Source organism: Pseudoliparis swirei, chromosome 6, assembly GCF_029220125.1.
Source record: "Pseudoliparis swirei isolate HS2019 ecotype Mariana Trench chromosome 6, NWPU_hadal_v1, whole genome shotgun sequence".
NCBI classification, from domain to species: domain Eukaryota; kingdom Metazoa; phylum Chordata; class Actinopteri; order Perciformes; family Liparidae; genus Pseudoliparis; species Pseudoliparis swirei.
This window is the reverse complement of record NC_079393.1, coordinates 29,650,319-29,677,764: the sequence shown is the minus strand read 5'-3', so window position 1 is coordinate 29,677,764 and position 27,446 is coordinate 29,650,319. Positions and strand designations below refer to the sequence as shown.

The 27,446-nt window shown below is 50.8% G+C and overlaps 2 protein-coding genes across 2 annotated transcripts in view; both read right to left on the bottom strand.

Annotated features, from left to right (window-relative positions):
- The window catches only part of zgc:56622 (uncharacterized protein LOC326033 homolog), a 218,308-nt gene that overhangs the window by 161,369 nt on the left and 29,493 nt on the right, over positions 1 to 27,446 (bottom strand). The gene's annotated exons all lie outside the window — the stretch shown is intronic.
- On the bottom strand, positions 116 to 15,245 carry cotl1 (coactosin-like F-actin binding protein 1). The gene is made up of 4 exons (XM_056417688.1): positions 14,227 to 15,245; positions 13,320 to 13,402; positions 4,116 to 4,273; positions 116 to 2,040 (listed from the first exon to the last, which is right to left on the bottom strand). The coding sequence occupies exons 1-4, from the start codon at positions 14,304 to 14,306 to the stop codon at positions 1,930 to 1,932; spliced, it is 432 nt and encodes a 143-aa protein (XP_056273663.1). The 5' UTR covers positions 14,307 to 15,245; the 3' UTR covers positions 116 to 1,929.

Sequence of the window (27,446 nt, the reverse complement as noted above, 5' to 3'; positions counted from 1 at the left end):
GATGTCACAGGAAGAGGTCAGAGGGGGAGGCGGCTTCTGAAACCACATCCAATAAGTCATGTGTTCATCAACTGAGCCAAAACACATCTCAACACAAACGACACTTTAAGAAGCAGATTTTGGAAAAAACATCAATTTTATTTTGAAATGACTGACCTCAGTTTGAATTGTTCTTTTTTTAAACATTTTGTTTTTTTGAAATCTCTTCTGCCTATGACCAATAGCAATGCTCTTACAAATAAAGTCAAAAAGGTAAAACACTTCACAGAAAATATAATTAATCGGCAAAAAAAAAAAGTACAAGAAAAACATCAAGTAACTCTTTTTTGCAGGGAGGGGGGGGGAGAGAGGGTTGAAACCACACGAACAAGAGATGCTCCAACCGAGACACGGCTCCTCCGGGCCGGGACAGAGAGCCCAGGCTGGTAATGAGCCATGTGCAGATCAAAGTCCCATGTGAGGAAGACAGCCAATCACAGTGTAGAGTTCACAAGCTCCCATGATGCCCCTCTCCCTGGGAGGCGAAGGCAGTCAAACACAGTATGTTACAGTCGGCACGGACACCTTGGAGCGGCAGAGCGTGGAAACATCTCCCTCCTGGGAATCCTTTGGGATAACATTCACCGCTCGCCCTGCGGCATGTCAGGCTTCTGTCTTCATCTGGCACGTCGCCAGGCGGGACGCCGGCTCACAAAAAAACGGAAGGAGTAAAAAGTGCATAAAAATCAGGTCCGTAAATGATCACAAAGAGAAGACAGTCGGACTGGAGAGGATTCACAGCACGAAGCACGGGACACGGGAGGGACACGACACAGCTGGCTGGAGAACACGTGGTAGCTAACGGGTACTTAGCGGCATGACGCGGGATCATCTACTCCAGCGGCCGCCGGCCATCGCCCAGGGTGTGGAGGGGAACAGGGCCTCACGGCGAGGAGCGTCCCGTCAGAAGGGAGACCTCGTGACATACATCCGCCGCTAACGCAACTTCCTGTTGCTCGACTGCAGCCCAGCTGAGATGAGGATGAGATGCACAGGAGATAACCGCGAGCTGAGAGGCCAGTTTGAGCTGGTGAGACGCCAGAGGGCTAACACGGCGGCGGACATTTTTAAAAGGAAGAGCTTTTGGGGAATTGGCTTCTTTGCTTTCTTGTTATTTCTTTGTGAGTCGATACCACGGTCCTGAAGCTAGCAGCTAGTTAGCTTAGCACAAAGACTGCAAATGGAGGGAAGGAGCTAGCATGGCTGACCAAAAAAACGGGGGGGGGGGGGGGGGGGACACACCAACACCAACACCTCTCGTGCTCATTCATTGAGACATTGTATCAGATTTGTTTAATTGATACAAAATCAAAGTGTAAAATGTCAATTGGGCGCCGTACGTCTCCAGCTAACGGGCGCTGACCGTTAGCTGCTTTGGCGTTGTTGTTCCACTGAGGACACAACATGTGTTCATCAGCTTTAGAGGAGCCGGTTCCGTTAGCTCAGGACAGGCTAGCCCTTTCCCCGTTTCTTTATGCTAAGCTAACCCACTGCTGAACACCACACAGACCAGAAAGTGCTATCGAGCCTGTCATATTAAGGGGGGGGGGGGGGGTCTTTTGCACGTCAATATACATTTGCTTGCGTTGTTCAAATGAGGGTCGTATTCTTTTCCCGAAACAAGTTAGATTTTTCTGAGCCGACGCGATCAAAACAATCACATTGTGCAAGACGAGCCTCGATGCCAGGGACACGAGCCACAGAGCACCCTGACGGTTCTGAAGCGGCCCCTTGGAGGTGCACCAGCAGCACCGGGACCCTGAAGCTGGGACTACATTAATTGGTTGTTGAATTAGTTTTCTAATGAGCCGACATCAGGCGGCGTGAACGTGTCTGGTTATTAGGAGGAAGACGTACACCCCCCCCCCCCCCGGTGGCCCTCGGCGCCCTCTACTCGGCCTGAGCGTCGTAGTTGGCCCCGCCCGCCTTCTTCAGCTCCATGCGGATGTTGTCTGCATCCAGTTCCCTCGGGTCACTGAACATGAACTCCTTGGCAAAGTTCTGCAGACACAAAAGAGTTAATCAAACACAGAACTATTCACGTCTTTATGTTCTGAGGGAACGCCGCTACGCAAACTCAACACGTACAACTCTGTACTCGGAAGAGTTGCACCAGAATCCATCAACAATAAAACTGAACTCTATATATATATAGTCATCCCAAAACAGAGTTTATATTGACAGCATGCTGGCGCTAGTTACAATAGCTATCACAAATGATCAATTTATGAAGCCACTGCATTGTGTCTTGATTCAGTCCATAGAGAGTCCATAAAGAGTCAGGAGAGAGTCCATAAAGAGTCCATAAAGAGTCAGTAGAGAGTCCATAAAGAGTCAGGAGAGAGTCCATAAAGAGTCCATAAAGAGTCCGTAAAGAGTCCATAAAGAGTCAGTAGAGAGTCCGTAGAGAGTCCATAAAGAGTCAGTAGAGAGTCCGTAGAGAGTCCATAAAGAGTCCATAAAGAGTCAGGAGAGAGTCCATAAAGAGTCAGTAGAGAGTCCGTAGAGAGTCCATAAAGAGTCCATAAAGAGTCAGGAGAGAGTCCATAAAGAGTCCATAAAGAGTCCGTCAAGAGTCCATAAAGAGTCAGGAGAGAGTCCGTAAAGAGTCCGTAAAGAGACCATAAAGAGTCAGGAGAGAGTCCGTAAAGAGTCAGTAGAGAGTCCATAAAGAGTCAGTAGAGAGTCCGTAAAGAGTCAGGAGAGAGTCCATAAAGAGTCAGGAGAGAGTCCATAAAGAGTCAGTAGAGAGTCCATAAAGAATCAGTAGAGAGTCCATAAAGAGTCAGGAGAGAGTCCATAAAGAATCAGGAGAGAGTCCATAAAGAGTCAGGAGAGAGTCCATAAAGAGTCCGTCAAGAGTCCATAAAGAGTCAGGAGAGAGTCCGTAAAGAGTCCGTAAAGAGTCCATAAAGAGTCAGGAGAGAGTCCGTAAAGAGTCAGTAGAGAGTCCATAAAGAGTCAGGAGAGAGTCCGTAAAGAGTCAGTAGAGAGTCCATAAAGAGTCAGTAGAGAGTCCATAAAGAGTCAGGAGAGAGTCCATAAAGAGTCAGGAGAGAGTCCATAAAGAGTCAGTAGAGAGTCCATAAAGAGTCAGTAGAGAGTCCATAAAGAGTCAGGAGAGAGTCCATAAAGAGTCAGGAGAGAGTCCATAAAGAGTCAGGAGAGAGTCCATAAAGAGTCCATAAAGAGTCAGTAGAGAGTCCGTAAAGAGTCCATAAAGAGTCAGGAGAGACTCCGTAAAGAGTCAGTAGAGAGTCCATAAAGAGTCAGTAGAGAGTCCATAAAGAGTCACTTTACAACACAATGGATCTTTTGATGTCTCCAACTCTTTGGCCATAAATTCCTGAGGACAAAGAAACGGTTCTTTGTCCTCCAGCGATGACATCATCGCTGCTCAGTGAACACATTGGCCGACCACGTGGCCCCCAGAGGGCCGCAGCACCGTGACCACGAGGCCCCCAGAGGGCCGCTGCACCGTGGCCCCCAGAGGGCCGCTACACCGTGACCACGTGGCCCCCAGAGGGCCGCTACACCGTGACATTGGGGCCCCCAGAGGGCCACAGCACCGTGACCACGTGGCCCGCTACACCGTGACCTTGGGGCCCCCAGAGGGCCACTGCACCGTGACCACGTGGCCCCCAGAGGGCCGCAGCACCGTGACCACGTGGCCCCCAGAGGGCCGCAGCACCGTGACCACGTGGCCCCCAGAGGGCCGCTGCACCGTGACCACGTGGCCCTGAGGGCCGCTGCACCGTGGCCACGTGGCCCCCAGAGGGCCGCTGCACCGTGACCACGTGGCCCCCTGAGGGCCGCTGCACCGTGACCACGTGGCCCCCAGAGGGCCGCTGCACCGTGACCACGTGGCCCCCAGAGGGCCGCTGCACCGTGACCACGTGGCCCCCAGAGGGCCGCTGCACCGTGACCACGTGGCCCCCAGAGGGCCGCTGCACCGTGACCACGTGGCCCCCAGAGGGCCGCTACACCGTGACCACGTGGCCCCCTGAGGGCCGCTGCACCGTGACCACGTGGCCCCCTGAGGGCCGCTGCACCGTGACCACGTGGCCCCCACTGACCTGCACGATGTCCTTGACCAGCGTCTTGTCGGTGCTGATCATGGCGCGCTGCAGGCCGCCGATGTTCTCGCCGATCCAGGTGATGAGGATGAACTTGGCCCTCTTGCTCATGGCGTCGCCCATCGTGATGCGGGCGAAGGCGAACAGACGGGTGTCATCTGAGGAGGAGGAGGAGAGCGTTACAGCGGAGACGCCCTTCACCACACCGCCGGGGGGGCCACTGCGTGAGAGTGTGTGTGTGTGATATTCAGGTCAACAGACGAGTGGAGTAGTCTTTTGTGAGCCTTGCAGAGGCGACCCAGAGGCCACGCCCCTCTCCCTCATGGTGGTCCACTGTCTGAGGAACGTGCAGCAGACCCAGAAACACTTGTTCTGCTTCTCTCCTCCCGACTCGGGCCTCTCGGGGCCTCTGGGGCCTCTGGGCTCTGGACCCTATTCAACAGACACAATGCAGGACCAGAGCGGTTCTGAAGTGGCGTGTACGAGTGATTTAGGGAAACTTGCCACGTTCACCAGTTTCCTTTTGTATTGATTCCCTCCCGGTACCGTGAGTTCACCGGACCGGACCGGTTCATTGAGCCGACGACCTCCCCTCAGAGCAGTCTGGACACACCCCACATCCCTGACCTTTGACCTCACATCAGGAACAACTCCCAACCAACCCCGTTGTGTTGGCCTCCAGCTGGAAGAGGTTTCATTAAAGCATTGCATCCTAATATGACCTGGGGGGACAGGGCCCCGTGGGGGGAACAGGGCCCCGTGGGGGGGACAGGACCCCGGACCCGTGGGGGGGGACAGGGCCCCGAGGGGGGGACAGGGCCCCGTGGGGGGAACAGGGCCCCGGACCTGGGGGAAACAACAACGGCGACGCCCATATTCCAAGATGGCGATGGAGAAATGGTGGAACTGGAGGCGTTGAAACATCAGGACACAAACCATCGTGTGACGTCACCATGACAACGGCCACGTCAAAGTCTCTGGTACATCATCCTGAAAGTGGAGCATCTCAACCCACCGACTGCTGGAGGACGCTTCAAGGTCACAAGGTCACCGTGGCGTCACGAGGTCACAGTGAGGTCACAGTGGCGTGAGGAGGTCACAGTGAGGTCACGAGGTCACAGTGAGGTCACCGTGGCCTCACGAGGTCACAGTGAGGTCACAGTGAGGTCACCGTGACGTCACGAGGTCACAGTGAGGTCACAGTGAGGTCACCGTGACGTCACGAGGTCACAGTGAGGTCACCGTGACGTCACGAGGTCACAGTGGCCTCACGAGGTCACAGTGAGGTCACCGTGGCGTCACGAGGTCACAGTGAGGTCACCGTGACGTCAGGAGGTCACAGTGAGGTCACCGTGGCGTCACGAGGTCACAGTGAGGTCACCGTGACGTCAGGAGGTCACAGTGAGGTCACCGTGGCCTCACGAGGTTACAGTGAGGTCACCGTAGCCTCACGAGGTCACAGTGAGGTCACTGTGAGGTCACCGTGATGTCACGAGGTCACAGTGGCGTCACAGTGAGGTCACCGTGGCCTCACGAGGTCACAGTGAGGTCACCGTGACGTCAGGAGGTCACAGTGAGGTCACCGTGGCCTCACGAGGTCACAGTGAGGTCACCGTGGCCTCACGAGGTCACAGTGAGGTCACTGTGAGGTCACCGTGATGTCACGAGGTCACAGTGACGTCACAGTGAGGTCACCGTGGCCTCACGAGGTCACAGTGAGGTCACCGTGGCGTCACGAGGTCACAGTGAGGTCACCGTGACGTCACAGTGAGGTCACCGTGACGTCACAGTGAGGTCACCGTGGCGTCACGAGGTCACAGTGAGGTCACCGTGGCGTCACGAGGTCAACGGGGCGCCACACGCCCGGATGAAAGTGGCTCACGCAGTTATTCATGGAGGTCAGAGGTCACACTGGACCCTCAGTGTGGGTCCCGTTCCGTGTCTTCTCAAAGTCTCCGGTGAGCAGTCAGGATCCCGTTGAAGCACTTTGAAGTGTTTGAACGGCGCTCTATGAATACATAAAGACGCCGTTCAAACACCAGTAAACAAGTAAACAAGTAAACACTGCAATATTACAACTGGAGTAGAAAAGTGTCAAAGGCCAAGACTTTAAATAAGATGGTCAGAAATAGATTTATGAGAAGGTATAGGTCTCATGTCAGCACTTAGATCTCTCTCCTCCTCTCCTCTCTCCTCCCCTGCAGATGAAGCCGCTCTGACCCCCCACAGTGAGCCAGCAGCAGAGAGCTGAAGTGGGCGTGTGCTCGGGCTGAAGTGGGCGTGTCCCTCCTGACACCGGAGCCTCTCCTGTGGACGGTGTCGGGTGGAGCGGTGTCACCGACATGTCTCCCGCTCTTCGCTGGGAGGAGGTCCCGAGGTCAAGGAGTCAGCAATCGTTTCATTTGGTGCAGGGTTCCCAGAGGAGGACCGATCATCACCGTGGCGACGCCCAGGTCTTTCATATGAAGGCTCCTGAGGGGAAGAGTTCCTCTAGTGACACCATGGCGGGGGGAGGGCGTAGCTAAAGGGCTAACCCTGTAGCTCAGAGGCGAACCCCACAGAACAAACGACTGGATTACTGCAACTCCTTATTATCAGGCTGCTCTATAAGTCTCTTAGGTCAACTCCTTATGATCAGGCTGCTCTATAAGTCTCTTAGGTCAACTCCTTATTATCAGGCTGCTCTATAAGTCTCTTAGGTCAACTCCTTATGATCAGGCTGCTCTATAAGTCTCTTAGGTCAACTCCTTATGATCAGGCTGCTCTATAAGTCTCTTAGGTCAACTCCTTATTATCAGGCTGCTCTATAAGTCTCTTAGGTCAACTCCTTATGATCAGGCTGCTCTATAAGTCTCTTAGGTCAACTCCTTATTATCAGGCTGCTCTATAAGTCTCTTAGGTCAACTCCTTATTATCAGGCTGCTCTATAAGTCTCTTAAGTCAACTCCTTATTATCAGGCTGCTCTATAAGTCTCTATAAGTCAACTCCTTATTATCAGGCTGCTCTATAAGTCTCTTAGGTCAACTCCTTATTATCAGGCTGCTCTATAAGTCTCTTAGGTCAACTCCTTATGATCAGGCTGCTCTATAAGTCTCTTAGGTCAATTCCTTATTATCAGGCTGCTCTATAAGTCTCTTAGGTCAATTCCTTATTATCAGGCTGCTCTATAAGTCTCTTAGGTCAACTCCTTATTATCAGGCTGCTCTATAAGTCTCTTAAGTCAACTCCTTATTATCAGGCTGCTCTATAAGTCTCTTAAGTCAACTCCTTATTATCAGGCTGCTCTATAAGTCTCTTAGGTCAACTCCTTATTATCAGGCTGCTCTATAAGTCTCTTAGGTCAACTCCTTATGATCAGGCTGCTCTATAAGTCTCTTAGGTCAACTCCTTATTATCAGGCTGCTCTATAAGTCTCTTAGGTCAACTCCTTATTATCAGGCTGCTCTATAAGTCTCTGAGGTCAACTCCTTATCAGGCTGCTCTATAAGTCTCTTAGGTCAACTCCTTATTATCAGGCTGCTCTATAAGTCTCTATAGGTCAACTCCTTATTATCAGGCTGCTCTATAAGTCTCTTAGGTCAACTCCTTATTATCAGGCTGCTCTATAAGTCTCTTAGGTCAACTCCTTATGATCAGGCTGCTCTATAAGTCTCTTAGGTCAACTCCTTATTATCAGGCTGCTCTATAAGTCTCTTAGGTCAACTCCTTATGATCAGGCTGCTCTATAAGTCTCTTAGGTCAACTCCTTATGATCAGGCTGCTCTATAAGTCTCTTAGGTCAACTCCTTATGATCAGGCTGCTCTATAAGTCTCTTAGGTCAACTCCTTATTATCAGGCTGCTCTATAAGTCTCTTAGGTCAACTCCTTATTATCAGGCTGCTCTATAAGTCTCTTAGGTCAACTCCTTATTATCAGGCTGCTCCATAAGTCTCTTAAGTCAACTCCTTATCAGGCTGCTCTATAAGTCTCTTAGGTCAACTCCTTATTATCAGGCTGCTCTATAAGTCTCTTAGGTCAACTCTTATTATCAGGCTGCTCTATAAGTCTCTTAGGTCAACTCCTTATTATCAGGCTGCTCTATAAGTCTCTTAGGTCAACTCCTTATTATCAGGCTGCTCCATAAGTCTCTTAGGTCAACTTATTATCAGGCTGCTCTATAAGTCTCTTAGGTCAACTCCTTGTTATCAGGCTGCTCTATAAGTCTCTTAGGTCAACTCCTTATCAGGCTGCTCTATAAGTCTCTTAGGTCAACTCCTTATTATCAGGCTGCTCTATAAGTCTCTTAGGTCAACTCCTTATTATCAGGCTGCTCTATAAGTCACTTAAGTCAACTCCTTATTATCAGGCTGCTCTATAAGTCACTTAAGTCAACTCCTTATCAGGCTGCTCTATAAGTCTCTTCGGTCAACTCCTTATTATCAGGCTGCTCTATAAGTCTCTTAAGTCAACTCCTTATTATCAGGCTGCTCTATAAGTCTCTTAGGTCAACTCCTTATTATCAGGCTGCTCTATAAGTCTCTTAAGTCAACTCCTTATTATCAGGCTGCTCTATAAGTCTCTTAGGTCAACTCCTTATTATCAGGCTGCTCTATAAGTCTCTTAGGTCAACTCCTTATTATCAGGCTGCTCTATAAGTCTCTTAAGTCAACTCCTTATTATCAGGCTGCTCTATAAGTCTCTTAGGTCAACTCCTTATTATCAGGCTGCTCTATAAGTCTCTTAGGTCAACTCCTTATTATCAGGCTACTCTATAAGTCTCTGAGGTCAACTCCTTATTATCAGGCTGCTCTATAAGTCTCTTAAGTCAACTCCTTATTATCAGGCTGCTCTATAAGTCTCTATAGTCAACTCCTTATTATCAGGCTGCTCTATAAGTCTCTTAGGTCAACTCCTTATTATCAGGCTGCTCTATAAGTCTCTTAGGTCAACTCCTTATGATCAGGCTGCTCTATAAGTCTCTTAGGTCAACTCCTTATTATCAGGCTACTCTATAAGTCTCTGAGGTCAACTCCTTATTACCAGGCTGCTCTATAAGTCTCTTATGTCCCTCCAGTTGATCCAGAATGCTGCAGCTCGTGTTCTCACTAAAACTAAGAAAAGAGATCACATCACTCCTGCACAAGCTGCTCTGCACTGGCTCCGCGTAAAATCAAGAATCACTTTTAAAATTCTTCTCTTAACCTACAAAGCCTTGATTGGTGATGCACCATCATATCTTAAGGAGCGTGTAGTACCATATTGCCCCACTAGAGAGCTGCGCTCACTAAATGCGGAACTACTTGTAGTTCCTAGAGTCTTAAAAAGTAGAATGGGAGCCAGAGCCTTTAGTTATCAAGCTCCTCTTTTATGGAACCAGCTTCACCTTCAGTCCGGGAGGCAGACACAGTCACCTCGTTTAAGAGTAGACTGAAGACCTTCCTCTTTGACAGAGCTTATAGTTAGGGCTGAATCAGGTTCACCTGGTCCAGCCCCTTGATATGCTGCTATAGGCTTATAGCTGCCGGGGGACGTTTAGGATGCACTGAGTACCTATCTCCTCTTCTCTCCTTATGGATGTTTAGGATACACTGAGCTCCTCTCTCCTCTCCTCTCTCCTTAGGGATGAATGTTCATCTCTTCATCACACGTTACTAACTCTGCTTTCTCCCCGGAGTCCTTGTGACTTCACGTCTCATGGGGTCATCGGACCCTATGAGACGGCATAGATCCTATCTGCCTGATGGATCGTCTGGGTCGTGGAATTCCTGCTCATGACTACGCCACTGTCCTGTTGAGACTCCGCCCACTCCTCCTCCCCACCGCCATCTGCCTGATGGATCGTGGAGGTCTCCATCGTGGAATATGCCTACTATGAACTATTCATACACTCTGTCATATTCATTGAATGTATTTTAACTCTAATCTGTCCTTCTGGTCACATGACATCTATTGTTCTGTCCATCCTGGAGAGGGATCCTCCTCTGTTCTCTCCTCAAGGGTTCTGACCTTTTTTTCCCCCATGAAGGGTTATTTGGGAGTTTTTCCTGATCCGAAAGGCTAACCCCGCAACATAAAGGCTAACTCTGTAGCTCTAAGGCTACCCCCGTAGCTCTAAGGCTAACTCTGTAGCTCAAAGGCTAACCCTCACTCCGAAGCTGTGTGTACTGTTGTTCTACCTAACGGAGTTGCTTATTTATTCTCATGTCACCAACAAAGATAAAACAAGCTAGTAGCGAACGTAGAGAGCTAACCGCTAGCCGGCTGATGTCACTTCCTGTGACAGGTGGAGCGAGGAAGCTCTCAGAGGCCGGTGACCTGCGGTGAATAATCCATGGGACTAAATAACTTATTGCTACATTGCAGAAATGGAGTTCTTCAAAGTCTCGGTGTCCGTTCATCACAAGGTGAGGACGAGCCCTCCTCTTCCTCCGCACAGGCTCCTCCTCCTGCACTCGAGGTTCCTCTTTCTTCTGCAGTTACAGCTTCACTGCTAAATAGAGACAAGGCCACAGACAGCAAGGTGTGTGTGAGTGTGAATGAGTGTGAGTGTGTATGAGTGTGAGTGTGTGTATGAGTGTGAGTGTGTATGAGTGTGAGTGTGAGTGTGAGTGTGTGTATGAGTGTGTGTATGAGTGTGTATGAGTGTGAGTGTGTATGAGTGTGAGTGTGTGTGAGTGTGAGTGTGTGTGTGAGTGTGTGTGAGTGTATGAGTGTGAGTGTGTATGTGTGTATGAGTGTGTGTGAGTGTGAGTATGAGTGTGAGTGTGTATGAGTGTGTGTATGAGTGTGAGTGTGTATGAGTGTGAGTGTGTGTGAGTGTGTATGAGTGTGAGTGTGTGTGTGTATGAGTGTGAGTGTGTGTGTGTGTATGAGTGTGAGTGTGTGTGAGTGTGAGTGTGTCAACGGGACCAGGCAGCTCCCCGGCGTAGTGCTCGTAAAGCGTGGTGATGACGAGTCATTTCAACAGGAATGTGAGCTCTGTCAGCAAAACATGATTTTTTTTAAAGAAAAGGAGTCGAGCCCCGAGGCACCGATCTCTAAAGACAACCCGCCAGCCACACCCAATCGCAGAGCAGCGCCCCCTGGTGGAGACCGAGAGCATGACCACACCGATGATCTCAGGGATCATTTTAACCCCATTATATATATAAAGCTTTGCTCCCTCTAGTGACTCAGTGTCTGTTCCCTCCTCGTGGTGACCGTGTCTCCTTCAGTGCGCCTCCTTCAGTGAGTCTCCTTCAGTGCGCCTCCTTCAGTGCGTCTCCTTCAGTGCGCCTCCTTCAGTGAGTCTCCTTCAGTGAGTCTCCTTCAGTGCGCCTCCTTCAGTGCGCCTCCTTCAGTGAGTCTCCTTCAGTGCGTCTCCTTCAGTGCGTCTCCTTCAGTGAGTCCTTCAGTGCGCCTCCTTCAGTGAGTCTCCTTCAGTGCGTCTCCTTCAGTGCGTCTCCTTCAGTGAGTCTCCTTCAGTGCGCCTCCTTCAGTGAGTCTCCTTCAGTGCGTCTCCTTCAGTGCGTCTCCTTCAGTGCGTCTCCTTCAGTGAGTCTCCTTCAGTGAGTCTCCTTCAGTGCGTCTCCTTCAGTGAGTCTCCTTCAGTGCGTCTCCTTCAGTGAGTCTCCTTCAGTGCGCCTCCTTCAGTGCGTCTCCTTCAGTGCATCTCCTTCAGTGAGTCTCCTTCAGTGCGTCTCCTTCAGTGCGTCTCCTTCAGTGAGTCTCCTTCAGTGAGTCTCCTTCAGTGCGTCTCCTTCAGTGAGTCTCCTTCAGTGAGTCTCCTTCAGTGAGTCTCCTTCAGTGAGTCTCCTTCAGTGCGTCTCCTTCAGTGAGTCTCCTTCAGTGCGCCTCCTTCAGTGAGTCTCCTTCAGTGAGTCTCCTTCAGTGAGTCTCCTTCAGTGCGTCTCCTTCAGTGCGTCTCCTTCAGTGAGTCTCCTTCAGTGCGCCTCCTTCAGTGAGTCTCCTTCAGTGAGTCTCCTTCAGTGCGCCTCCTTCAGTGAGTCTCCTTCAGTGCGTCTCCTTCAGTGAGTCTCCTTCAGTGTGTCTCCTTCAGTGTGTCTCCTTCAGTGCGTCTCCTTCAGTGAGTCTCCTTCAGTGCGTCTCCTTCAGTGCGTCTCCTTCAGTGAGTCTCCTTCAGTGAGTCTCCTTCAGTGAGTCTCCTTCAGTGAGTCTCCTTCAGTGCGTCTCCTTCAGTGAGTCTCCTTCAGTGAGTCTCCTTCAGTGAGTCTCCTTCAGTGAGTCTCCTTCAGTGCGTCTCCTTCAGTGAGTCTCCTTCAGTGCGCCTCCTTCAGTGAGTCTCCTTCAGTGAGTCTCCTTCAGTGCGTCTCCTTCAGTGCGTCTCCTTCAGTGAGTCTCCTTCAGTGCGCCTCCTTCAGTGAGTCTCCTTCAGTGAGTCTCCTTCAGTGAGTCTCCTTCAGTGCGTCTCCTTCAGTGAGTCTCCTTCAGTGAGTCTCCTTCAGTGCGTCTCCTTCAGTGAGTCTCCTTCAGTGCGTCTCCTTCAGTGAGTCTCCTTCAGTGCGTCTCCTTCAGTGAGTCTCCTTCAGTGAGTCTCCTTCAGTGAGTCCTTCAGTGAGTCTCCTTCAGTGCGCCTCCTTCAGTGAGTCTCCTTCAGTGAGTCTCCTTCAGTGCGCCTCCTTCAGTGAGTCTCCTTCAGTGCGTCTCCTTCAGTGAGTCTCCTTCAGTGCGTCTCCTTCAGTGAGTCTCCTTCAGTGAGTCTCCTTCAGTGAGTCTCCTTCAGTGCGTCTCCTTCAGTGAGTCTCCTTCAGTGTGTCTCCTTCAGTGTGTCTCCTTCAGTGCGTCTCCTTCAGTGAGTCTCCTTCAGTGAGTCTCCTTCAGTGAGTCTCCTTCAGTGAGTCTCCTTCAGTGTGTCTCCTTCAGTGTGTCTCCTTCAGTGTGTCTCCTTCAGTGCGTCTCCTTCAGTGAGTCTCCTTCAGTGAGTCTCCTTCAGTGAGTCTCCTTCAGTGTGTCTCCTTCAGTGAGTCTCCTTCAGTGCGTCTCCTTCAGTGAGTCTCCTTCAGTGAGTCTCCTTCAGTGCGTCTCCTTCAGTGAGTCCTTCAGTGTGTCTCCTTCAGTGTGTCTCCTTCATTCCTTCATCCTAACTCTGCTGGTTTAAAGTTCGACGCCGTACAAAAACAGAAACCACTCAAACAGATTTGACCGTAAAGAAGCAAAGATAAGTCTCGGTGAGAGAGGTTAACTTCAGAGATGAGAGCCGCCATGGGGGGGGGGGGCTCCTTACCTGTGCACATGCTCTTGAAGTCCTCGTAGTCCGCCCCCTGGCCCCCGGGCAGGATCATGGCGCCCTCGTACTTGAACACGGCCCTGGAGGAGCAGAGCAGCAGTCAGTCAGCACCCTGAGGAGCACTCTGAGGAGCACCCTGAGGAGCACCCTGAGCCGAGGAGCAGGGTGCTCCCTGCAGCATGTTTTGTTGCTGCGCAGATTGGAGCAATACACAAAGATCCCCCCCCCCCCCCACACACACTGCAAGGTGTAAGAGGGGGGGGGGGAGGCGCCTGTGTCAGCCATGCGTGTGTGTGTGTGTGTGTGTGTGTGTCACTACTATAACGTTATCCTCTCTGAATACAGGACAAAGGAAATGACTTCTGCCCCATCAGGGCGATATGTGTGTGTATGGGGGGGGGGGGGGGGGGTCGCTAACAGTGAATCCAGATCAGATGTGAGTTTCCTCGACGTCGTTCGAGTTCAATATTGTTACTACGACGGTTTAAATTCCTCCTCCTCCTTGGATTAAATTCGAACGTTCACGCCACAATTTTTTAAATAAAGCAGCGCGCGCAGTATTGAGTCTACAGAGAGAGAGGCAGAGAGAGAGAGGCAGAGAGAGAGAGAGAGGCAGAGAGAGACAGAAAGACAGAGAGAGCGCGCAGTGGGCGGCAACAGATCAAAGGGATCGATGTGTCTGATGTCGCCGCGTCGAGGACAGAATACAGGTTCATGAGGAGCTTCAGAGACGAGTCTCGTGAGTCCGTGAGTCTCGTGAGTCTCGTGAGTCCCCGTGAGTCCCGGTGAGTCCCGTGAGTCCCCGTGAGTCTCGTGAGTCCCCGTGAGTCCCGGTGAGTCTCCGTGAGTCCCCGTGAGTCCCGTGAGTCCCGTGAGTCCCGGTCCCTCGCGCACGGAGCCTCACCAGGTGACGTCGCTGCCGTCGTCCCGGACCTGGTTGTAAGCCTCTCTGCAAGCCTCCTTATCGATCTTGGTGGAGGCCATGTTTGACGGCGTCGCGTGCAGTTGGAGGGAGCGCGAGCGTAGCACGGTGTCAGGGGAGCGGCTACCGTCTCCAGTGATGCACCAGCGGCCGGTAACGGTGGAGGCTCCGGTGCTAAATCACGACCACCGACTGACTGACCGGTGCGGCGGCGGCTTCTGCTTCTTCTGCTGCTTCCGGACGCGTCTGCTTTATGCTCGTCGGTGATGCTCGTCGCAGGTTGAGATGGGAGCGCCGTGTGCGCGTGACGGTCCGCGGTGTGAGGGCCCTGTCACGCGCACACGACGCACCAAGGCATGTTCCGGTGCGCTCTTTCAAAATAAAGTTACACCAAAAAAGTAGTGGTATACATGTATTCACAACATCGTGTGTGAATGCAGTTCTACATGTCACAGTGAGACGTGTATGACGTCATTTATGAATACCCAATCAGCATGTAGCCTGAGAACCATCCCCTCTCATTACTGAGGCAGTCAAACAAGCCTTCTGTAATATGTTTGAGTGAAATGATTTGTTTCACATATCATAACCCATATGTACGATATATAACGACGCCACTGCCCTATTGAGACTCCGCCCACTGTTGAGACTCCGCCCACTCCTCCTCCCCACCGCCATCTGCCTGATGGATCGTGGAGGTCTCCATCGTGGAATATGCCTACTATGAACTATTCATACACTCTGTCATATTCATTGAATGTATTTTAACTCTAAATCTGTCCTTCTGGTCACATTACATCTATTGTTCTGTCCATCCTGGAGAGGGATCCTCCTCTGTTCTCTCCTGCAGGTTTCTTCCCTTTTTTTCCCCCTGAAGGGTTATTTGGGAGTTTTTCCTGGTCCGATGTGAGGTTTTGGGGCAGGGATGTCTATGTGTACAGATTGTAAAGCACTCCGAGACCAATTTGTAATTTGTGAAATTGGGCTATACAAATAAACTGAATTGAATTGAACAAAAGAGGACAATTGTCCACTTAATTGAAGGTGTGTGGGCTGCAGCGACATCCAGCAGGGCGGTTACAACCAGCTCAGACCCCTCCCGAGGAGAACGGCCACTGGCTCCTTCTGCAGGGAAGTCAACCGACGAATTCTTCATTTTGGCTGATTACAAAGAAAACATTCATTATTATAATATATTCCATTTCTAGTATATCTTTAAAATCCTCTGAGGAATCAAATATTGTTGGAAGAACGAGTGATTCACCTTTTTTTTTTACGCAAGAAAATGCAAAAAACGGATTATTCTTTAACACTCTTATTTTTAAAGTAAAACAGCAAACTTCCGGTTTCACTTGGGCTAAATGGTGCAACTTGCCCAGTGCGGAGTTATTAAAACACATTGTTTCAAGAGTTACATTTCAGTTATACGAGATATATATATATATATTGTCACGTCACGGGCTGTCCCTAGTGCCGTCTAGGGTGGGGCAGTGCAAGGGAGAAATAAAAACTGGCAAAAGTGCAATGTTTAAAATGAATAGGAAGGTTCATTCAGTCCAACCAAAATAAGAAAAAGTCCATAGTTCAACAAAAAGCGTCCCGGGGGAGAAAAACGTATCTTCAAAACAAAGTCCATTTAACAAAGTCCTCCTCTGGGTTGTTCTCTTGGGCTTGGGTTTGTTCTGGAGGCCCTTCCACTCTGTCTCCTCTTAAGCTTCCCAGCCCTGCCTCAATTAGATGTCCTAAGCACCTGCAGCTGGTGAGTGGTGAGGCAGTCTGGGAGCTGTAGTTTCCAACTAAGCGGCCATTTTGTCAGGTGGCCGCTGTAATCGAGTGGGAACATAGCGTCCCTCCAGTACCTGTTCTCTTGTGATGCCACAATATATAATTTTATGATACATATTTTATTATTTTATTATTAGGGCTGTGAAACGATTACAATTTTTAATCGGATTAATCACAGGTTTTTGTGGATTAATCATGATTAATCACATATTACCGATATTCTCGGTATATTTTGTGAGAACATAGAGATTTATGACAAAAGACGGATATATACATTTATACATTCTTCTATACAATGGTGCTGCAACTCAGCAGTTATTTAGCAGTTTTCTTCCATATGGAACATTAATACATCTTCATCCTAAACAGAATGTTTAACCCTCCTGTTACCTTTCGGGTCAATTTGACCCCATTCAATGTTTAATGTCGGTGTTCTTTGGGGTCAATTTGACCCCAGGCTGTTTTCACTGTCAAACATATAAGAAATATCAACTTTTTTATTTATTTAAAGGGCTATTTAGGTCGTCAACAAACAAACATAAAGTACCTCACACTTAAACTTGGGAAGCAATATTAATTCTAATAATTTTCTGGAGGTTTTAATTGCTGGGGTCAAATTGACCCCGAGGGTAAAATATGTTCGTAAATGTAAAGGTAACAGGAGGGTTAAACAGAGCATTTTTCTCTTGTTTGTCAACCATTAACTCCACCATGATACAATCTAAAGGTGGACAGATTGACAAGTGACTTTTCTTTTGCTCGGTCCCGATGCGCGCGCACGGAGCTCTGTGGCGCGCCAGACGGAGATCAATAAGTGTTAACGCAACGCGAAGAGACAGAAATGACATGCTGCTGTGGAGAGACGATCAACAACAGACGTTTAGTTTAATAAAAGAACAAAGACGTGCTCTAGAGAACATGTCAGGGGGCGGGCCAATCTCTTTAATGTCATGCGATCTACCGACACTACGCCGCGATCGACTGGCAGGTCGCGATCGACGTGTTGAGACCCTGATCTACAGGAAGTAGAAGTCGTAACAAGGTTTCCGGAGGTGAACCTGCGGAAGGATCATTACCGATGAACAGACCGTCTGCATGAGAGCGGACAGAGTTCAGGTTGAAGTGGTGGATTGGAAGCTCATTTTGCAAGTGACTTTTTTTTCGTCCCGACGACCAACAACAGACGGATTGGAAGCTCATTCTGCGCATGCGTTAAATGCGTTAAAAAAAAAAAACTAGTTAAACCTGTAATTGGATTAACTGAGTTAACGCGTTATTTTTCACAGCACTATTTATTATAGATATATATATTTAATATTTAATATATATATATAATTTTATTATAGAGATATAATATATATATATTATATATATTGAATATATATCTCTCCATGCTGTAGATAACTGTACTGTAGGCCTGACCCGGGGCGACCACCACCTTCTGAGCCCATTTTTTTTATTATTTGGGTTAAATGAAAAATATGCAAATATGTTTGCCCGACACAGCCTACAATATTATTAGGACATTAGTAGAACATTTAATATAATTTTTAAGAATTTAAGTCATTTTTCTGGATTTATTTTATCCTAACTTTTGAATTATTTTTCTCTTCCATCTTGATATTAGTATTCTGACAGTGGACTTCTTTCTTTTCTTTAACCCTGGGAGTCTACCAAACGTTCTGAGGCATAGACTTCTATACAGAGGAGTCTCCCCCTGGTGGTCAGGAGAGAGAATGCAGCTCTAACACATGAAGCATAGACTTCTATACAGCCAGAGGAGTCGCCCCCTGGTGGTCAGGAGAGAGAATGCAGCTCTAACACATGAAGCATAGACTTCTATACAGAGGAGTCTCCCCCTGGTGGTCAGGAGAGAGAATGCAGCTCTAACACATGAAGCATAGACTTCTATACAGAGGAGTCTCCCCCTGGTGGTCAGGAGAGAGAATGCAGCTCTAACACATGAAGGATAGACTTCTATACAGAGGAGTCTCCCCCTGGTGGTCAGGAGAGAGAATGCAGCTCTAACACATGAAGGATAGACTTCTATACAGAGGAGTCGCCCCCTGGTGGTCAGGAGAGAGAATGCAGCTCTAACACATGAATCATAGACTTCTATACAGAGGAGTCTCCCCCTGGTGGTCAGGAGAGAGAATGCAGCTCTAACACATGAAGGATAGACTTCTATACAGAGGAGTCTCCCCCTCGTGGTCAGGAGAGAGAATGCAGCTCTAACACATGAAGCATAGACTTCTATACAACCAGAGGAGTCGCCCCCTGGTGGTCAGGAGAGACAATGCAGCTCTAACACATGAAGCATAGACTTCTATACAACCAGAGGAGCCCCCTGGTGGTCAGGAGAGAGAATGCAGCTCTAACACATGAAGCATAGACATCTATACAACCAGAGGAGTCGCCCCCTGGTGGTCACTAGAGGGAGTGCAGATGGCCCCCTGAACTAAACCCCTTTCCACGCCCCCAGGTGTTCCTCTGGGGGGACCAGGCCCCCGAGGTGCTGCGGGGCCTCGACGAGCAGCGGGGGCGGGGCCAGTTCTGCGACGTGTTGCTGGTGGCGGGCGACCAGCGGCTCCCCGCTCACCGCGCCCTGCTGGCCGTCTCCAGCACGTACTTCCACACCATGTTCACTCTGGGAATGAGGGAGCAGCGCCAGGAGGAGGTGGGATGGGGGCGGGGGGGGGTGCTGGTCTAACCCCCGCCGTCCTCCCGCCGGCAGGTGGAGCTGGTCGGGATGTCTCTCCTCGGGCTGAAGGCTGTGGTGGACTTCCTGTACAGCGGAGAGCTGCCATTGGACGGAGGAAACGTTGAGCAGGTGCTGGAAGCGGCCCACCTTCTGCAGGTGAGACGGGGAGGAGCACCAGGGTCGTCTCAGTGTCGGGAGAAGGAGGAAACCCAAACATAAACACGGCAAAAATGAGCAAATGTTTGTATTCATAAAGCATTCATAAAGTATTGAGCACATTTACAGGAGGTTAAGTAACTGTTTATACGCCACCTAGGCTTTATAGGAGCGATTATATGAATCTACTTCATAACGAACATGTTATAAAGCATTCATTAATCGTTTGAATAATGGTTATGAATTATTAATAACAAGTTCAAATGTAGTGTTCAATTTATTTTATACTTCTGAGACGAGAAGTCACAAGGACTCAGGAGAGGAAGCAGAGTTAGTAATGTGAGATGAAGATTCATCCATAAGGAGAGAGGAGAGGAGAGAGGAGCTCAGTGTATCCTAAACGTCCTTAAGGAGAGAGGAGAGGAGAGAGGAGCTCAGTGTATCCTAAGCGTCCATAAGGAGAGAGGAGAGAGGAGCTCAGTGTATCCTAAGCGTCCATAAGGAGAGAGGAGAGGAGTGAGGAGCTCAGTGTATCCTAAACGTCCTTAAGGAGAGAGGAGAGGAGAGAGGAGCTCAGTGTATCCTAAGCGTCCATAAGGAGAGAGGAGAGGAGAGGAGCTCAGTGTATCCTAAACGTCCTTAAGGAGAGAGGAGAGGAGAGAGGAGCTCAGTGTATCCTAAGCGTCCATAAGGAGAGAGGAGAGGAGAGGAGCTCAGTGTATCCTAAGCGTCCATAAGGAGAGAGGAGAGAGGAGCTCAGTGTATCCTAAGCGTCCATAAGGAGAGAGGAGAGAGGAGCTCAGTGTATCCTAAGCGTCCATAAGGAGAGAGGAGAGGAGCTCAGTGTATCCTAAGCGTCCATAAGGAGAGAGGAACTCAGTGTATCCTAAACGTCCATAAGGAGAGAGGAGAGAGGAGCTCAGTGTATCCTAAGCGTCCATAAGGAGAGAGGAGCTCAGAGCTCAGTGTATCCTAAGCGTCCATAAGGAGAGAGGATAGAGGAGCTCAGTGTCTCCTAAGCGTCCATAAGGAGAGAGGAGAGAGGAGCTCAGTGTATCCTAAGCGTCCATAAGGAGAGAGGAGAGAGGAGCTCAGTGTCTCCTAAGCGTCCATAAGGAGAGAGGAGAGAAGAGCTCAGTATATCCTAAACGTCCATAAGGGGAGAGAAGAGAGGAGAGAGGAGCTCAGTGTATCCTAAACGTCCTTAAGGAGAGAGGAGAGGAGAGAGGAGCTCAGTGTATCCTAAGCGTCCATAAGGAGAGAGGAGAGGAGCTCAGTGTATCCTAAGCGTCCTTAAGGAGAGAGGAGAGAGGAGCTCAGTGTATCCTAATCGTCCTTAAGGAGAGAGGAGAGAGGAGCTCAGTGTATACTAAGCGTCCATAAGGAGAGAGGAGAGAGGAGCTCAGTGTCTCCTAAGCGTCCATAAGGAGAGAGGAGAGAGGAGCTCAGTATATCCTAAACGTCCATAAGGAGAGAGGAGAGGAGCTCAGTGTATCCTAAGCGTCCATAAGGAGAGAGGAGAGGAGCTCAGTGTATCCTAAGCGTCCATAAGCAGAGAGGAGAGAGGAGCTCAGTGTATCCTAAGCATCCATAAGGAGAGAGGAGAGAGGAGCTCAGTGTCTCCTAAACGTCCATAAGGAAAGAGGAGAGAGGAGCTCAGTGTATCCTAAGCGTCCATAAGGAGAGAGGAGAGAGGAGCTCAGTGTCTCCTAAGCGTCCATAAGGAAAGAGGAGAGAGGAGCTCAGTGTATCCTAAGCGTCTATAAGGAGGGAGGAGAGGAGAGAGGAGCTCAGTGTATCCTAAGCGTCCATAAGGAGAGAGGAGAGAGGAGCTCAGTGTATCCTCAGCATCCATAAGGAGAGAGGAGAGAGGAGCTCAGTGTATCCTAAGCGTCCATAAGGAGAGAGGAGAGGAGCTCAGTGTATCCTAAGCGTCCATAAGGAGAGAGGAGAGAGGAGCTCAGTGTATCCTAAGCGTCCATAAGGAGAGAGGAGAGGAGGAGCTCAGTGTATCCTAAACGTCCATAAGGAGAGAGGAGCTCAGTGTATCCTAAGCATCCATAAGGAGAGAGGAGAGAGGAGCTCAGTGTATCCTCAGCATCCATAAGGAGAGAGGAGAGAGGAGCTCAGTGTATCCTAAGCGTCCATAAGGAGAGAGGAGAGAGGAGCTCAGTGTATCCTCAGCGTCCATAAGGAGAGAGGAGAGAGGAGCTCAGTGTATCCTCAGCATCCATAAGGAGAGAGGAGCTCAGTGTATCCTAAGCGTCCATAAGGAGAGAGGAGGGAGGAGCTCAGTGTATCCTAAGCATCCATAAGGAGAGAGGAGAGGAGAGAGGAGCTCAGTGTATCCTAAGCGTCCATAAGGAGAGAGGAGAGGAGAGAGGAGCTCAGTGTATCCTAAACGTCCATTAGGAGAGAGGAGAGGAGAGAGGAGCTCAGTGTATCCTAAACGTCCATAAGGAGAGAGGAGAGGAGCTCAGTGTATCCTAAACATCCATAAGGAGAGAGGAGAGAGGAGCTCAGTGTATCCTAAGCGTCCATAAGGAGAGAGGAGAGGAGAGAGGAGCTCAGTGTATCCTAAGTGTCCTTAAGGAGAGAGGAGAGAGGAGCTCAGTGTATCCTAAGCGTCCATAAGGAGAGAGGAGAGAGGAGCTCAGTGTATCCTAACGTCCATAAGGAGGGAGGAGAGGAGAGGAGCTCAGTGTATCCTAAGCATCCTTAAGGAGAGAGGAGAGAGGAGCTCAGTGTATCCTAAGCGTCCATAAGGAGAGAGGAGAGAGGAGCTCAGTGTATCCTAACGTCCATAAGGAGGGAGGAGAGGAGAGAGGAGCTCAGTGTATCCTAAGCGTCCATAAGGAGAGAGGAGAGAGGAGCTCAGTGTATCCTAACGTCCATAAGGAGGGAGGAGAGGAGAGAGGAGCTCAATGTATCCTAAGCGTCCATAAGGAGAGAGGAGAGAGGAGCTCAGTGTATCCTAAGCGTCCATAAGCAGAGAGGAGAGAGGAGCTCAGTGTATCCTAAGCGTCCATAAGGAGAGAGGAGAGAGGAGCTCAGTGTCTCCTAAACGTCCATAAGGAAAGAGGAGAGAGGAGCTCAGTGTATCCTAAGCGTCCATAAGGAGAGAGGAGAGAGGAGCTCAGTGTCTCCTAAGCGTCCATAAGGAAAGAGGAGAGAGGAGCTCAGTGTATCCTAAGCGTCTATAAGGAGGGAGGAGAGGAGCTCAGTGTATCCTAAGCATCCAAAAGGAGAGAGGAGAGAGGAGCTCAGTGTATCCTAAGCATCCATAAGGAGAGAGAGAGGAGCTCAGTGTATCCTAAGCGTCCATAAGGAGAGGAGAGAGGAGCTCAGTGTATCCTAAGCGTCCATAAGGAGAGGAGAGAGGAGCTCAGTGTATCCTAAGCGTCCATAAGGAGAGAGGAGAGAGGAGCTCAGTGTATCCTAAGCGTCCATAAGGAGAGAGGAGAGAGGAGCTCAGTGTATCCTAAGCGTCCATAAGGAGAGAGGAGAGGAGCTCAGTGTATCCTAAGCGTCCATAAGGAGAGAGGAGCTCAGTGTATCCTAAGCGTCCATAAGGAGAGGAGAGAGAGGAGCTCAGTGTATCCTAAGCGTCCATAAGGAGAGAGGAGAGAGGAGCTCAGTGTATCCTAAGCGTCCATAAGGAGAGAGGAGAGAGGAGCTCAGTGTATCCTAAGCGTCCATAAGGAGAGAGGAGAGGGCTCAGTGTATCCTAAACATCCATAAGGAGAGAGGAGAGAGGAGCTCAGTGTATCCTAAACGTCCATAAGGAGAGGAGAGAGAGGAGCTCAGTGTATCCTAAACGTCCATAAGGAGAGAGGAGAGGAGAGCTCAGTGTATCCTAAGCGTCCATAAGGAGAGAGGAGAGGAGCTCAGTGTATCCTAAGCGTCCATAAGGAGAGAGGAGAGAGGAGCTCAGTGTATCCTAAGCGTCCATAAGGAGAGAGAGAGAGGAGCTCAGTGTATCCTAAGCGTCCATAAGGAGAGAGGAGAGAGGAGCTCAGTGTATCCTAAGCGTCCATAAGGAGAGAGGAGAGGAGCTCAGTGTATCCTAAGCGTCCATAAGGAGAGAGGAGAGGGAAGCTCAGAGTATCATGAAAGCCCATAAGGAGAGAGGAGAGAGGAGCTCAGTGTATCCTAAGCGTCCATAAGGAGAGAGGAGAGGAGCTCAGTGTATCCTAAGCGTCCATAAGGAGAGAGGAGAGAGGAGCTCAGTGTATCCTAAGCGTCCATAAGGAGAGAGGAGAGGAGCTCAGTGTATCCTAAGCGTCCATAAGGAGAGAGGAGAGAGGAGCTCAGTGTATCCTAAGCGTCCATAAGGAGAGAGGAGAGAGGAGCTCAGTGTATCCTAAGCATCCATAAGGAGAGAGGAGAGAGGAGCTCAGTGTATCCTAAGCGTCCATAAGGAGAGAGGAGAGGAGCTCAGTGTATCCTAAGCGTCCATAAGGAGAGGAGAGAGGAGCTCAGTGTATCCTAAGCGTCCATAAGGAGAGAGGAGAGAGGAGCTCAGTGTATCCTAAGCGTCCATAAGGAGAGAGGAGAGAGGAGCTCAGTGTATCCTAACGTCCATAAGGAGAGAGGAGAGAGGAGCTCAGTGTATCCTAAGCGTCCATAAGGAGAGAGGAGAGAGGAGCTCAGTGTATCCTAAGCGTCCATAAGGAGAGAGGAGAGGAGCTCAGTGTATCCTAAGCGTCCATAAGGAGAGAGGAGAGAGGAGCTCAGTGTATCCTAAGCGTCCATAAGGAGAGAGGAGAGAGGAGCTCAGTGTATCCTAAGCGTCCATAAGGAGAGAGGAGAGAGGAGCTCAGTGTATCCTAAGCGTCCATAAGGAGAGGAGAGAGGAGCTCAGTGTATCCTAAGCGTCCATAAGGAGAGAGGAGAGAGGAGCTCAGTGTATCCTAAGCGTCCATAAGGAGAGAGGAGAGAGGAGCTCAGTGTATCCTAAGCGAACATAAGGAGAGAGGAGAGAGGAGCTCAGTGTATCCTAAGCGTCCATAAGGAGAGAGGAGAGAGGAGCTCAGTGTATCCTAAGCGTCCATAAGGAGAGAGGAGAGAGGAGCTCAGTGTATCCTAAGCGTCCATAAGGAGAGAGGAGAGAGGAGCTCAGTGTATCCTAAGCGTCCATAAGGAGAGAGGAGAGGAGCTCAGTGTATCCTAAGTGTCCATAAGGAGAGAGGAGAGGAGCTCAGTGTATCCTAAGCGTCCATAAGGAGAGAGGAGAGAGGAGCTCAGTGTATCCTAAGCGTCCATAAGGAGAGAGGAGAGAGGAGCTCAGTGTATCCTAAGCGTCCATAAGGAGAGAGAGAGAGGAGCTCAGTGTATCCTAAGCGTCCATAAGGAGAGAGGAGAGAGGAGCGCAGTGTATCCTAAGCCATAAGGAGAGAGGAGAGGGAGCTCAGTGTATCCTAAGCGTCCATAAGGAGAGAGGAAGAGGAGCTCAGTGTATCCTAAGCGTCCATAAGGAGAGAGGAGAGAGGAGCTCAGTGTATCCTAAGTCCATAAGGAGAGAGGAGAGAGGAGCTCAGTGTATCCTAAGCCCATAAGGAGAGAGGAGAGGAGGCTCAGTGTATCCTAAGCGTCCATAAGGAGAGAGAGAGGAGCTCAGTGTATCCTAAGCGTCCATAAGGAGAGAGGAGAGAGGAGCTCAGTGTATCCTAAGCGTCCATAAGGAGAGAGGAGAGAGGAGCCCAGTGTATCCTAAGCGTCCATAAGGAGAGAGGAGAGAGGAGCTCAGTGTATCCTAAGCGTCCATAAGGAGAGAGGAGAGAGGAGCTCAGTGTATCCTAAGCATCCATAAGGAGAGAGGAGAGGAGCTCAGTGTATCCTAAGCGTCCATAAGGAGAGAGGAGAGAGGAGCCCAGTGTATCCTAAGCGTCCATAAGGAGAGAGGAGAGAGGAGCTCAGTGTATCCTAAGCGTCCATAAGGAGAGAGGAGAGAGGAGCTCAGTGTCTCCTAAGCGTCCATAAGGAGAGAGGAGAGAGGAGCTCAGTGTATCCTAAGCGTCCATAAGGAGAGAGGAGAGAGGAGCTCAGTGTATCCTAAGCATCCATAAGGAGAAAGGAGAGAGGAGCTCAGTGTATCCTAAGCATCCATAAGGAGAGAGGAGAGAGGAGCTCAGTGTATCCTAAGCATCCATAAGGAGAGAGGAGAGAGGAGCTCAGTGTATCCTAAGCATCCATAAGGAGAGAGGAGAGAGGAGCTCAGTGTATCCTAAGCGTCCATAAGGAGAGAGGAGAGAGGAGCTCAGTGTATCCTAAACGTCCATAAGGAGAGAGGAGAGGAGAGAGGAGCTCAGTGTATCCTAAGCGTCCATAAGGAGAGAGGAGAGGAGAGGAGCTCAGTGTATCCTAGGCGTCCATAAGGAGAGAGGAGAGAGGAGCTCAGTGTATCCTAAGCGTCCATAAGGAGAGAGGAGAGAGGAGCTCAGTGTATCCTAAGCGTCCATACGGAGAGAGGAGAGAGGAGCTCAGTGTATCCTAAGCGTCCATAAGGAGAGAGGAGAGAGGAGCTCAGTGTATCCTAAGCGTCCATAAGGAGAGGAGAGAGGAGCTCAGTATCTCCTAAGCGTCCATAAGGAGAGAGGAGAGGAGAGAGGAGCTCAGTGTATCCTAAGCGTCCTTAAGGAGAGAGGAGAGAGGAGCTCAGTGTATCCTAAGCGTCCATAAGGAGAGAGGAGAGAGGAGCTCAGTGTATCCTAAGCGTCCCCCTCAGCCTCTCAGCCTCTAGCAGCATCTCCAGGCCTGGACCAGGTGAACCTGGTTCAGGTTTAACTATCAGACCATCAGGAGGAGGAGCTTGATGCCTGAAGGTGGAGCTGGTTCATAAAAGAGGAGGAGCTTGATGCCTGAAGGTGTAGCTGGTTCATAAAAGAGGAGGAGCTTGATGCCTGAAGGTGTAGCTGGTTCATAAAAGAGGAGGAGCTTGATACCTGAAGGTGTAGCTGGTTCATAAAAGAGGAGGAGCTTGATGCCTGAAGGTGTAGCTGGTTCATAAAAGAGGAGGAGCTTGATACCTGAAGGTGTAGCTGGTTCATAAAAGAGGAGGAGCTTGATGCCTGAAGGTGGAGCTGGTTCATAAAAGAGGAGGAGCTTGATACCTGAAGCTGTAGCTGGTTCATAAAAGAGGAGGAGCTTGATGCCTGAAGGTGTAGCTGGTTCATAAAAGAGGAGGAGCTTGATGCCTGAAGGTGTAGCTGGTTCATAAAAGAGGAGGAGCTTGATGCCTGAAGGTGTAGCTGGTTCATAAAAGAGGAGGAGCTTGATGCCTGAAGGTGGAGCTGGTTCATAAAAGAGGAGGAGCTTGATGGTGTTACATTGGACTTCGCGTTGAGGAGGCGTGTGAAGTGATAGCGCCCCCTGCTGGTCAGTTGTGGCGCGTGGTGGATTTCGGCAGGTGAGCGAGGACACCTACCTGTCCCTGCAGCAGCTGGCGCTGCTCGGCCGCTTCGCCGCGCTCTCCCTCGCGCCCGCCTTCCTCCGCAACACGCCGCCACACAAACTGGCGTCCTACCTCTCCAGTGGCCAGGTACGCCAGCCCGGTGTTCACAATCGAGAAGTTCATCCGTGACCTTTTGGGCCAAAGATTTACCAGAAGCCCCGCCCCCTCTTGGCCGTCAGGTGCAGCACGGCGGCGAGCGGGAGCTCTTCCAGGCCGCCGTGCGGTGGCTCGGCGAGGAGGCGCCCGGGCGAGCCGCCCACGCCGCGCGCCTCCTCGCCCACGTCCGCTTCCCCCTGATGCTGCCGGCGCTGAGGGCGCTGGCACTCGCCCCGGAGGAGGAGGAGGAGGAGGAGGCCGGCTGCCGGGCCCTGGTGGAGGAGGAGGAGGAGGAGGAGGCCGGCTGCCGGGCCCTGGTGGAGGAGGATGAGGAGGAGGTGGAGGAGGAGGAGGTGGCCGGCTGCCGGGCCCTGGTGGAGGAGGAGGAGGAGGAGGAGGTGGCCGGCTGCCGGGCCCTGGTGGAGGAGGAGGAGGAGGAGGTGGCCGGCTGCCGGGCCCTGGTGGAGGAGGAGGAGGAGGAGGTGGAGGAGGAGGAGGAGGTGGCCGGCTGCCGGGCCCTGGTGGAGGAGGAGGAGGAGGAGGAGGTGGAGGAGGAGGAGGAGGAGGTGGCGGGCTGCCGGGCCCTGGTGGAGGAGGCGGAGGAGGAGGAGGAGGAGGAGGAGGAGGTGGCGGCTGCCGGGCCCTGGTGGAGGAGGAGGAGGAGAGGAGTCGAGGAGGAGGAGGAGGAGGAGGAGGAGGTGGCCGGCTGCCGGGCCCTGGTGGAGGAGGAGGAGGAGGAGGTGGCTGCTGCCGGGCCCTGGTGGAGGAGGAGGAGGAGGAGGAGGAGGAGGAGGAGGAGGAGGTGGCCGGCTGCCGGGCCCTGGTGGAGGAGGAGGAGGAGGAGGAGGTGGCGGCTGCCGGGCCCTGGTGGAGGAGGAGGAGGAGGAGGAGGAGGAGGCGGCCTGCCGGGCCCTGGTGGAGGAGGAGGAGGAGGAGGTGGAGGAGGAGGAGGAGGAGGAGGTGGCCGGCTGCCGGGCCCTGGAGGAGGAGGAGGAGGAGGAGGAGGAGGAG

Excerpts from the sequence above, each read along its gene's own strand:
- cotl1 (XM_056417688.1), bottom strand. The coding sequence starts at position 14,306 with ATGGCCTCCACCAAGATCGATAAGGAGGCTTGCAGAGAGGCTTACAAC. Across the intron at positions 13,403-14,226 it reads GACGGCAGCGACGTCACCTG|GGCCGTGTTCAAGTACGAGG; the intron begins GTGAGGCTCCGT and ends CTGCTCCTCCAG. Across the intron at positions 2,041-4,115 it reads TGGTCAAGGACATCGTGCAG|AACTTTGCCAAGGAGTTCAT; the intron begins GTCAGTGGGGGC and ends TTGTGTCTGCAG.